The 12,962-nt window shown below is 38.7% G+C and overlaps 1 protein-coding gene across 1 annotated transcript in view; it reads right to left on the reverse strand.

Annotated features, from left to right (window-relative positions):
* The window catches only part of LOC124134113, a 35,612-nt gene extending 24,236 nt beyond the window's left edge, over nt 1-11,376 (reverse strand). The window contains exons 1-7 of the mRNA XM_046498783.2: nt 10,588-11,376; nt 8,960-9,338; nt 5,689-5,746; nt 4,560-4,890; nt 2,748-2,882; nt 1,947-2,088; nt 1,129-1,240 (exon numbers count right to left, since the gene is read on the reverse strand). Of these exons, the coding sequence (XP_046354739.2) occupies nt 1,129-1,240; nt 1,947-2,088; nt 2,748-2,882; nt 4,560-4,890; nt 5,689-5,746; nt 8,960-9,338; nt 10,588-11,271 (1,841 nt within the window). The 5' untranslated portion in view covers nt 11,272-11,376. The remainder of the gene's footprint in view (nt 1-1,128; nt 1,241-1,946; nt 2,089-2,747; nt 2,883-4,559; nt 4,891-5,688; nt 5,747-8,959; nt 9,339-10,587) is intronic.
* Between the last annotated feature and the right edge of the window lie 1,586 nt (nt 11,377-12,962).

Here is a 12,962-nt window from a genome sequence, read left to right on the forward strand (position 1 = left end):
CATAAAACACTCTACCTCTGGCTTCCATCAGCTTAATGTCCCTGATTGTTGATTTACGCTGTTTATCTAGCAATGGCCTGTAAATGATCAAGTCTGGACCAGACACTTCAGTGATTAACGTCATGAGCTTCAATCTATGCAATTGGGGTACAATAACATGCATCCACCAAATCAGTGAGCCTGATCGACTCTTAAGACAAGTATGGGTTGCTGAAGACCAATTCTGATCCTAATTTTCAATGGGCTCAGCTTCATCTGATCACATTGCAACGTAATACAGTCAATGCAGAGTAAAGTGCATACTTGAAGCCTCGCTGTATTGATGTCCAAGGGAGCATCACCTATTAGTCAAGTCATCCGTAGTTCAAGACAAGCGAAATGCTGGTAAGTATTTTATTGTACAATTGTTTACATGTTTTCCCAAGAGTATGAAAGTATTCTTTCTTTATCATAGCAAACATGCAGAGCAATACTTTGGAGTAGTTAGCATTTCGTTGTAGACATTAGTCTGTAAGAAAGATGTAAGATAGATGTAAGGATGGATAGTCTGTCTACAACTATTATTAGAGTGAGTGAGTGAGTATGGTTTTACGCCGCTTTTAGCAATATTCCAGCAATATCACGGCGGGGGACACCAGAAATGGGCTTCACACATTCTACCCATGTCGGGAATCGAACACGGGTCTTCGGCGTGACGATCGAACGCTTAAACCACTAGGCTACCCGACCGCCCAACTAGTATTAGAACACAAACATGATCATAGTTCTGACAGTTATTCTCATTGGACCAAAAACATCATAAATCTTGGAGGCAATGCTGCTGTGCATCCTCATCATAAGACGTGACTGGATTGTGATGTTGGTTCTTGACTTAGATAGGAGTTCCAACACAAAGATTAAATCATTTAGCTGTATGTATAAAGTGATCAGAAAATTCATCCTAATTTTTATTATTTCCAAACAACAACATCTTATTCTCCATAAATAAGCTAGAAGTTGGAGGTGCTCTGTCGACAGGAGAGGGCTCAAGAAATACATATGAAATACATACGAGAGGTGTACAGCTTCAGACACAGGTTAAACAAAGGTCAGTGATTCTGGTGAATGTCAGCTGCCTATAAATATCACCTGCTGTTGAGTTTACTGATGAGAGCAGGCAGGCCTCTGGAGGTGCCAGGGAGATGCCAGGGGTTGATCACCTGGGGGTTGTAGCACCCGGCCAGAGCTGCAGTTCGGCCCCCTGGAATACATAAATTGTAATATTACTCTTCACACAATGGTATTCATAATTTCTATAAATGTCAGGTTTTTTTTGTCATAGTAGAGAGTATGACCCTTCCCCTCTCAGTGAGGGCTTCACGCATTGTGCCAATGTGGGGTGGGGTGGGGTGGGGTGGGGTGGGGTGGGGTGGGGTGGGGTGGGGTGGGGTGGGGTGGGGTGGGGTGGGGTGAGGTGAGGTGAGGTGAGGTGAGGTGAGGTGAGGTGAGGTGAGGTGAGATGGGGTTTAACATTGCTTTCAAGATTATTGCACATATTTAGCAACGAGCATGCATGTGTGTGGCTGCTAGTATTAGTCTGGACAAATGTTGGTTTCATGGTGCTATCCTACTGAGATACCATGTCTCAGGTTAAACATGTATATCCATTCAGACACATTATACTGACTCTGAGTTTACCAGACCTTGTTTTACCCGTTAATGCCGAACGCCAGTCAGGGAAACAACAAGTACCATCTTTTACCGTCTTTGGCATGATGCGATTGAGGATCGCACCACAAACCTTCCACTCTATAGGCAGACGCTCTATCCAGTAGACCATTGAGGTGGTCGACCATGCAGGGATCCAAACCTGGCCTTCAGTGTGATGAGCCATTGCTATAACCTAGAGGCTACCCAACTGTCTCATGTTCTTTTCCTTCCTAGATCTAAACATCAGACATGACTACCTGACTTTCTGCAACTGTTGTGAGATCGTCTAGAAAACATCTTCCCCTTCACAGCCTGACAACCCATCTTCAATGCAGAATGCAGGTTGCTGAGACGACTCTCGGTTTGAGCAACGTCAGGCGGCGAAGAACACCTCCCAGACTAAAACACAAAATAGTTCCATATACCATACATTTACTATCAAGGACATAATCTTAAATAACAAATCTTAAATGAGGAAGTTAACACCATAATTAACATAAGTAATTCACATTTGCCTGAGTTTTTCTTATCATTTCTTAACATTAATAGTTTATAGTTTGTTTGTTTGTTGTTTAACACCACACTCAGCAATATTCCAGCTATATGACGGCAGTCTGTAAATAATCAAGTCTGGACCAGACAATCCAGTAATTGACATCATGAGCATCGATCTATGAAATTGGGATATGACATGCATCAACCAAGTCAGCGAGCCTGACCACCCGATCTAGTTAGTCGCCTCCTACGGCAAGAATAGGATGCTGAAGACCTATTCTACCCCTGATCTTGATAGTTTATAAGCCTGTAACACATTATCATGATACCAGCCCATGCTAATCCATGTGATCTATAAAAGTCCCAATATCCTAAGGTAACATCACACTATCATCTGTATTCATGAGTCCCCAAACAGAAAACTTACAACAAAGTATTTAGTGGTTTTCAGTATTAGGACTGAAAGAACAAGCTATGACCCGGCTATACACTACACAGAGTAGCTGACAAAATGAAGGTGGTCCAGTGAGTCCACTGACAACCAGGTTGTGTTCTGCTCCTACCTGTGTGAGACAGGCCTTCTCCACATGCAGTGTCGCCCCCAGGGGCAGCAGTGTGAGGACAGCTGTGTGGGCCGACACAGTGTCTAGCACAGCCAGGTGTGGGGAGGCGTGGCCACCAGACTGCACTGTCAGCACCTTGGTAAGATCAGAGACATGTTTCTGTTACTGAGGATCATGATTTCCAAATGACTATGCAGAATATGCTTTAAAGGAGGACTATGCTTCATTTTCATTTCTGAGATCTGAAAGTATTAAAACTCCTCTTGATTCCTCTATCCACCAAAACTGCTCACTGTGGCCATCAGTCCTTCTCTTGAGACAGTACCCAAGCTTTTCACTCGTCAATTCTAGTCTAAACACTTGCTCCTGATTGCCTTTCACAGATTAACGTTTTTCACTGTGATGGTGTGTTTAGAACATGCTTGGTGCATGAAATAATGCCCACTAGCAGTATTAGTATTAATAGTAGTAGTAGTAGTAGTAGTAGTAGTAGTAGTAGTAGTAGTAGTAGTAGTAGTAGCAGCAGCAGCAGCAGCAGCAGCAGTAGTAGTAGTAGTAGTGCAATACAGTGGTAGTAGTAGTGGTAGTAGTAGTAGTAGTAGTGCAATATGTGCAAGGCAGTGGTGGTAGTAGTAGTAGTAGTGCAATACAGTGGTAGTAGTAGTGGTAGTAGTAGTAGTAGTAGTAGTAGTCGTAGTAGTAGTAGTGGTAGTAGTGCAATACAGTGGTGGTGGTAGGAGAAGTAGTAGTAGTAGTAGTAGAAGTAGTGCAATATGTGCAAGACAGTGGTGGTAGTAGCAGTGGTAGTAGTAGTAGTGGTGGTAGTAGTGCAATATGTGCAAGACAGTGGTGGTGGTGGTAGTAGTAGTAGTAGTAGTAGTAGAAGTAGTAGTAGTAGTGCAATATGTGCAAGACAGTGGTGGTGGTGGTGGTAGTAGTAGTAGTAGTAGTAGTAGAAGTAGTGCAATATGTGCAAGACAGTAGTAGTAGTAGAAGTAGTGCAATATGTGCAAGACAGTGTTTATGAATAGTTAGGGTTATCATTAACTGTCAACATAGTAAGACATATACAACATCAAATTTTAGATAACTAACATGGTGCTTGGACTGCCAATGTGCAGAGTATAGTCCACTTTGAAGAGGGGAATAACACCTAATGCAGATCATGCAAGATTTAAGGACTGTGATTACTTCTGTGATGAAAATGTAATCAAACATAAAATGAATTTCCAGTCTGTTTGTGATGTGAGTCTGAGTGTTAGAAAACCATGTTTAACTTAAATTTATGAATTGACAAATAAACTGTGAGTAATTTCATGGCTTTTGATTGTCTAACCAAGCCATTTCCTTGCATTTATGTTTCTATCAACCAAAACATATTAGACCACACCCACTACACTTTGCCTAAATCAGCTATTAATATTTACAGTGTGCACAATGTTTTTAAGGTTAAAACCTCCAGTCACCAAAATAAGACTAAAGTCAATTCTTAATCAAACATAACTCAACTATGAATGATCTACTTCTGTCATGTCTTGGAAAGGCAGTTAGAAGTGATACACATAAGGAAGAGAATTTATGGATGTCAACGTCTTTATTATCAGGAACACAACATTTTGGAGTATATGCTTACTACTTCATCAGGTGAAATGATGAAGGAGTAAGCATAAACTCCGAAACGTTGTGTTCCTCATAATAAAGAAGTTGACATCCATAAATTCTCTTCCTTACTTCTATCATGTCTAAAATGGAATGTTTCTTTCTTCATAAATCATTCCATCTCATTATAACTCCTGATAAGAAGCTACATACCAAAACACTATCCTTTCGCATTAAGCCTTGCAACAGATCTTGAAACACCTTGTTTGCATTTTCTGATGAAGTTGTCTCCCCTTGACCACAAACTGAAGTCCAGAAGCCAGCTGAGCCTGTCATTGAGTGTGTAGAATACATACACTTTGGAATGCAGCTGTGAACGGCCAGCTGTAGGTTTTTTGGAAGTGAAACATCATCTGACAGAACAGTCAAGCAGGTTTGTGATTCCTCATCCTTATTGAGATGCACTTTGACAAGCTTCTGATGAGCTTGTGGGACAAACTCCTGATTACTAGGCTGGGTGTACCGTGGACTGCAGTGGTCATTACTGTGATAAACAAGAAACAAACTCAGGACATTTATAGACACATAACTTATCCTAACAATACACATTGTAAATATCATGATATATATGTATCTATTCATGTGGGCTTTTTCAAACGTTTTACAAGTGGTTAGTGTTATAGTATATGAGACTTTGAAACACATTACAGTGATTGAATAATTTGTGAGGGAAGTTTAACCTTTAGCATGTTCAGCTTAGAAAGCTAACAACAAGATATTACACAGTAAAGATATGTTGTGAGTATATAGTACTATATACAAATAAATATCATGAGTAAACACTACAGAGTCACAAAAGGGATAAAAATATATATGCAAAGAAAATAGAACTATTAGCGTGCCATCCTCTAAATCTCCAGGGCTCGAATTTCGGTAAACCTACACTTAGCCCTGGAGACATTCCCATGGTCCTCTTGATCTGAAATTACGCGACCTTGATTCTATTTTCATTAACAGTTCATCGATCAATCAAACGTCCAGATAAGGAAGGATGTTTCTTTTGCATGTCAGTCACTTGTTCAAAGAAGAATTTCTTGCAAACTCATCGTAATCAATGGGATTGGCCATCATGCTGTTTATATCCCCAACCCAAAATTGAGGCTTGTTTGTAACATGTATACATGTATTTATAGAAGACGCAACACCATTATTGCCCAGTCAATGGATCAGTGTGCTCTCCAATGTAACTTTCTGCTCCCTGAGGAATGTACAAATGCAAAAAGTGAGATTGTTTCCCAATTTGTCTGCTGTAGCGTCACACAACACACAACTGGAACTTTACCTTTTCTTTGATTCTGAGACAGGCTCCAACTTTAAAATTATACTCTCCGTCCTGTCTTCTGGAAATCAACCAAAGCATTTGTATTAAGCCCATAAACACGGCTAAGAATTCGTGAATAATATATGACAGCAATTTCACATCGGTCAGTCTGTAAGAACTCAAGGTGATCCACAGCATGTTTTGAAATCAATGCAATCATACAATGCTACCACCCAATACCAAACAGAGACTGTCATGGTTACTAGGGACCTATGCAGCCCTTCAGTTGAACAATGTCAAGATAAACATGTACTCATTTTTAATGAATAAACAGTTATTCAAAAATAAAGTTATTTTATGAACATGGGTGAGTGAGTGAGTGAGTGAGTGAGTGAGTGAGTGAGTGAGTGAGTGAGTGAGTGAGTGAGTGAGGTTTAATGACGCTTTTAACAGTATTCCAGTTACGTCACGTTGTGTCAGTTTAATGGAGGAGGAAATCCCAAAGTGATGCAGGTCTCAGATGTTTACTACTTAGGTGAAACCCACGAGCATGTTGCTGACCAACCTAGAAACGTAACAGGGGCAAACCAGGATTCGAACCCACAATCATATTTTCCTGGCAAGGTCAAGGGACGCAACTTTTCACAGCTGTTTGCATCACTCCTTTTATTGATATGATTAATGTCTGAACATCAACTTCATATCTGCACGTTCCGCTTACACTTATGTACACTAAGCACACAAAACCCTTTATCATACCTCCTAAACTTTATCCTAAACTTTATCATAAATTTCAAAGCAGGAGAATAAATCCCTAAAACCCTGCCACAAAGAACACAGGCTGCACGTAGATTACTGAGAGGCAGAATAAATCTCTCAAACCCCTTTTTTGAAGCAAAAAACTGCAGCTTTTTCTGAGTCAAAGACACTTCAACTGGCACAGCCAGAGCTACAGATAAGCTGCGTATTTGCGTAAAATACCCCCCCAAAATATTCAAAACCCAACTACGCCAAATTAATTTGAGTACAGAAACATATTCATTCAATGAAAAACTCAAATGTATAAAAACAACACGTGTAAATACCCAATGAACTTTTTCAGCATGCGTAAATCGGAGCTAATTTATGAAACACAATTACCAGCAAATTTACTTTCCGAGTTAAAGCTATATTTAGAACCGTTATATATACTATGCTGCAGAGTACGCTACGCGAAAGAGTGTCGTCTCATTTTGATGATTGCAAATATGATGCTGTCACAAGCACAGAAAAATATGCTGTTTGCTTACATGACAGGAAATGTAGCCAAATGTGAAACCCATCAAAATGTGGAATTTATTTTGGATGAAGATATTTCAGGGAAAGTGAGTGAGTGAGTATGGTTTTATGCCGTTTTTAGCAATATTCCAGCAATATCACAGCGGGGGACACCAGAAATGGGCTTCACACATTGTACCCATGTCGGGAATCGAACCCGGGGCTTAGGCGTGACGCGCGAACGCTTTACCCACTAGACTACCCGACCGCCCTTTCAGGGAAAGAAAAACAACAACACATTGGCGTCAGTAAAGGAACAATCACAGGATGTAAAACAAAGTTTCTGGGGCTTATTTTTGAAAATAAGGGTGAAACACTTTTTTTGCAGCTGCAGATGGTGTCGCATTTATGAAACGAGATAGAAGTTAAAGAATGTGCAGGCTTACGATGGAACCAGTAAGTCCAGTATTACTAGACACAACAAAATGACTTTTGTTTTATTATTTTATTTTCAACTTAAGATATTTATTTTAGATTAGATTTATCTTATTGGTTACCCAATGAAAAATGTAATAACCCAATTAAAATAGAAACCTTCGAGTAAAAACTCAATTGCTCAAAAAGTTATCTGGAGCTCTGCACAGCACAAGTTAACCTCAGCTCACTTGAACAACTGTTTTCTGTCAATATTGAATTTGTTTTAATTTTTTTACAAAACAGATTAAAACATGTTGGTAAGATAAATTTGTTGTTGCAGTATTACTTGGGGTACATGGGGTATTATGAGGCCGGCCTGTGGGATAAAATCTAACACGGGACGCATACAAGCACATGTACCCCTTGTGATACTGCTACAAGTAATATTATCATGTTTATATACACGTGTCATGTACATGATGTAATGTTTGCTTTAATGCAACCTTTAGGCATTGTTAGGAAAGATACTTTATCTAGCTAGGAGTAAGATGATTAGCATGATTAGTCCTTTGAATTTCAAGGTTTCAAATCCCATTTAACATGTTTTATGTTTAACAGAAAATTGAAAACCACAAAAACATTGATAACCATGGTAAAGAAGCAGGTCATGCAGTTTGTAGAATGCTCTTACTAGCAAGTTCCCCTTACTTTGATCACTTCATGCCAAAACACAACAACAGACATGCTAAACTGTTATCATGGTTTTATCATGTATATCACGATTATCCCCGTCCTTTGTACCTGATCCTCATAGTTTCAGATGTATAAGTGAGTGAGTATGGTTTTACACTGCTTTTAGCAATATTCCAGCAATATCACGGTGGGGGACACCAGAAATGGGCTTCACACATTGTACCCATGTTGGGAATCGAACCCGGGGTCTTTGGCGAGACGAGCTAATGCTTTAACCAGTGGGCTACCCAACTGCCCCTTCAGATGTATCAAGAGCATCTCAAATCTGCCATGGCCATACAAATGAATGCAGTAACCTATCAGTGTGAATGTTGCATCATGCAAACAGTCAGCATTTAAATAATGAAGTCTGGACCAGGCACACCAATGACCACGCTATAAATGAAAGCATGTCAGAGCAACTAGCTACACAATGAGGGTACAATGACACACAAGCAGCAAAGACACCAAACAAAACCACTTGATCCCCATTCTTTGTTGGTTCTTTAACGTAATATTCCAGCTATATGACGGCGGTCTGTAAATAATCGAGTCTGGACCAGACCATCCCGTGATTGATCTCATGAGGATCGATCTATGCAGTTGGGATACGATGACATGCATCAACCAAGTCAGCGAGCCTGACCACCTGATCCCGTTAGTCGCCTCTTATGACAAGCATAGTGGCCTCTTATGGCAAGCATAGCTTGCTGAAGACCTATTCTTCCCTGGATCTTCAAAGGTTTGATACCCATTCTAGCCAGTCTAGGGGCACTTAGTTTGAAATCCTGGATAAATCCCTGAACTGGTGACTAATTCTGACGTGGACTTCCCACAGGATGTGGGACAAGCTACTATTACCAGCCACATGGTTCAGTGTACTCACCAGGTGTCAACTGCAGGCAGGCTGTATGCGAGTCTGTGCTTGCTTCACACTGTCTTTGGCTATCTGTCATTCCCTGTATCACTGAGTAAGATGAGAAGAATGATGCAAGTGACTTGTGGACTGACACATGTTCCTTCTTTGTTTGATCATGTTTTGGGCTCTCTTTCTTCTGTGATTCAGTTTCTCCAGATTGTGTATCTTCTGCTGAAACTCTTATTTGCCTCGACTTTACCATAGCTTTTGAATTTCCATAGGTAGAACCTAGGTTTATAAGGCTATCCACGGTTAGTGCTATACCTTTGACATGGCTTAAGCTTTTTGTGATGATTTCAATACTGTTGCTATCTGCTTGGTACTGGTGACAGCCAGGCTTTTTATACTGCAACACAAGTACATCATGTAGATATCTATACACTCAATGAACAATTGAAGAATTTAAAATGAGAACATTGAACAATAGAATAGGATCTTTTTATTGAAAATGTAGTATAAGAATTATCGCCCAGTATACAAATATGAAACAGGTTTTCCCCCTGATATATAGTATATATATATTCTAAACAAAAGCAGATAAGTTTTCTGCCAAATTCTGGTTTATAACTCTTAAACATATTACTTTGCAAGATTCTTCAATGTGCAGTTGACATTAGGGCGGGCTAAAAAGATTGATAATTTGAATTATCATTGATGGGAAGAAATATTAATGATAATCAATATGAAATTGTTGTCATCAATTATAACTTACATAAACTATTGTGATGAAATAAAGTTTAGATTAACCGAAACAAGACTTGTTATCGTCAAAAATGTCAATTGTCGAAGACGGAAAGAAACTGATTTTGTTTTATCTCAAATGTCCACAAAGTAATCTATGCATAAATGTGTCACTACTCACCAGTGGCGTAAAAAATGTTGATTTATTTCAGGACTTTCTTGCATATTTGCTTGATGTTACATCTCTCATATTTAGTTAGCGATTATAGATCTCTAAAAACTATATCAATAGCCAGCCCTAGTTGCCATAGTTCACATGCATGAAAGCCTTGAGAATGCACAAGTTGTATGACCAATGCAAATGAGCATTGTTCTCTAACAATGTGACGTTATGTGAAGTATGAAGGATCTTCATTAGTGAGTAAGTGACCAATAAAGTTTTGATTAGACATTTTGGACAATACATGGTATATATAGCTACGGATTCACAGATACTTGTAATCATGGTAATGTCTATGTAGCATTCATATGATGAACGTGATGAATATACTTCATAAGAAGACTCAAATCATATAATGCTGGTATATATAAGATTTGTGTAAATTCATAAATTCAAAGTTTCTGTGAACACAGTTCATGTTCCTAGCTATTATCGTCGCATCAAAGGTTTTCGGACGTCATATGTTTTCAGACGGCCATGCTTATCGCGATTACTCACGCTGCAACGGGGGTCGTAGCCCAGACATTGTAAATACTCAGATGATGGCTTGTTTTCAAGAGAAAGTAGTCTTTTAAAAGTAAAGGAGATGTTTTACAGTTGTTCATGTGATTGAGGGGAAATTACGAATGTTTCTTCAGTGCTTGAAAACAAACAACACAGGGATATAGTAAGAATGTATACACATGGAACTTACAGTTACACATGGTTTGTTCAATGATGAAATGTCAATCCAGTACAGCGATAACTTGGCATGATGACAGAACTGATCAAACAGATGTGGTGGCATTATGGCATCAAGAAAAATATCTGAATCTAAAACACGTTTGCCAGCATACATCCGCATTTGTTGTGCATTTGTTGGTATATCTGAAAACAAAAAAATGATGTTCTGATTTTTAGATTGTTGTTGAGTTTGTTTAGAATACCGTCTTCCCTTCATTGGCGATGCTGTATCTGGCATCTGCCACTGAATGTCTGTCACTATTTCTGTCAAGGCCTTCTGTAGACATTCTGCTGCAGTTATTTTTGTCTTGGTCCCTACTTTTTCAGCGACTGTCTCTTGAATCGTTTCTTTCAGTTTAGCTTCAAATTGTTCGAAGTATCTCAGTTTAAAGTCCCTTAGATTAACTTGTTTCGCAGATGACTTGTAAGATCGTGAATTAAAAAACTTGAAACTCCATTTCAATCCGGTTTCTTTATTGGGTTTCTGTTTTGCGTCGGACTTCGATTCCTGGAACGACAGCAGACTACACAAAATACGAAATGATGTCAGGACAAGTGCTCGAAACTTTTGTAAACTTTCATTGTCACTCAAACCTTCAGGTCGAAATGTATCGATCAACAATATTGTCTGAACGACTGCCTGTTTGCTATCCATCTCCGATGTTATAATTAGCCCATCATGTCCAAATAGATAAACTTAGCAAATATACACAATATTTACTATACACTTTGTTTACGAGCACTTGCCGCCGCCATTTTGAAAATTACCCCCATAATGCATCGGAATTTTAAAATCCGGCCAACATGTTTTCATACCGGGACGAACCATTTTCGCCACAGAAAGTATCAATTATGGCGTGGATTTACAATTATGATCCTTCGACTGATTTAAACTTTGTATTCCGTTTGGAATACTTTAATCCACGAAGAACAATGTCGAATGATCAGCTGGTGATTTCCTGGATGCAGTATATATCACAGGCCCTTTCGAAGGTACATTAAGAAATATTTAGCAACGACACAGGGTCCCGTGGCGTGAACGCATCTTTTCGAATGCGGTAAAAAAATAGGGATACGCTGAATTGTGTGTTCTATTTACTTTGAACGCAAGGAAATAAAAGATTCATATGGGCTCCCAGCTGTGAGATTCTGCCCGAAGCCGAAGCAGGACACTCCCCAAAACGGCCAGATTACAGATAGCGGAATGTTGTGATTTTGTACCCAAACCAGTTTGGCATTTTGTACCCTATTTATTTGCATTAGTTTCTAAAAATATATATTAATTTTAGCATCCGAAAGTTACTTTAGTCTCAGAGTCTGGTTTGACTAAAGTAAATATGAGAGTGAGTTAATTAATTACATACTTGCGAATTAACTAGTTTTATAACTGTTTATTCGGCTTAAATAACCTTTGAATACACAATGCCATTTAGAAAGTTTTCATATGTAACAAATGTTATATTTGGGATAACACTTTCTTAGTAAAGTACAGATTCTCGTATTTTGGGTGGTGGTAATATTTCCACCGCGGTGGAAATAGTTTATCACATATTTGTATGACAAATCGGGTTATTTTTTGTGTGTGCAAAAGGTTACGATAACATTAAGTGAAATATCAAAATATTGAAAAACAGACTCCATGTCCCTTATGGGCCACCGTACCTTACGGGTGGTTTTCACACACTTCCAGTGAATACAAGTCTGTCTATCTACATTCTTGGTGTGACATATCCATTAAACAAAACTTGTGTACTTCCTGTCTGTGAAAAAATAAACTCAGCATTCTGGAGACCGGCCATGTTGATATGCAGTCATTCTTTCACAACGCTTATACACCACAGCAAACATACTCTAAATACATTTGGTTGAAATGGGTTTATTTAAATACTTTAGGTACATTCATGCACCAACCTTTACTCGATTTTAAACCCATTCTGTATTTCCCGGAACAGTGTTAAAAGATGCAAACCTGATTGTTCACCAATTCAGGTTTCTTTATAAATATGATATGCTCAAACAAACCAATCTTAAGTAAATTAATATAATCTTTTACTCAGTTTCAGTCAATCTTTCCAAATGTTAATCCAGCTTATCTTTACTTGGTTCATCCTTTACTCTCATTGATTAATTAGTGAAATAAATTGTTTGTCTTAAGATGTCATATACATATAAAAACAAACAAGACATAAAAATAATGCCAACTTCAAGCCTTCTTAGGCCTATAAGACATGAACATTAAAATACAAATCATAAGACATGAAAAAAATTAATGATAATAATAATATACACAACACAATACATACTAAAAAGACATACACACACACGCACGCACACACACACACTCAC

This window comes from Haliotis rufescens, unplaced genomic scaffold, assembly GCF_023055435.1.
Source record: "Haliotis rufescens isolate VD_foot unplaced genomic scaffold, xgHalRufe1.0.p SCAF_1, whole genome shotgun sequence".
Lineage (NCBI taxonomy): Eukaryota > Metazoa > Mollusca > Gastropoda > Lepetellida > Haliotidae > Haliotis > Haliotis rufescens.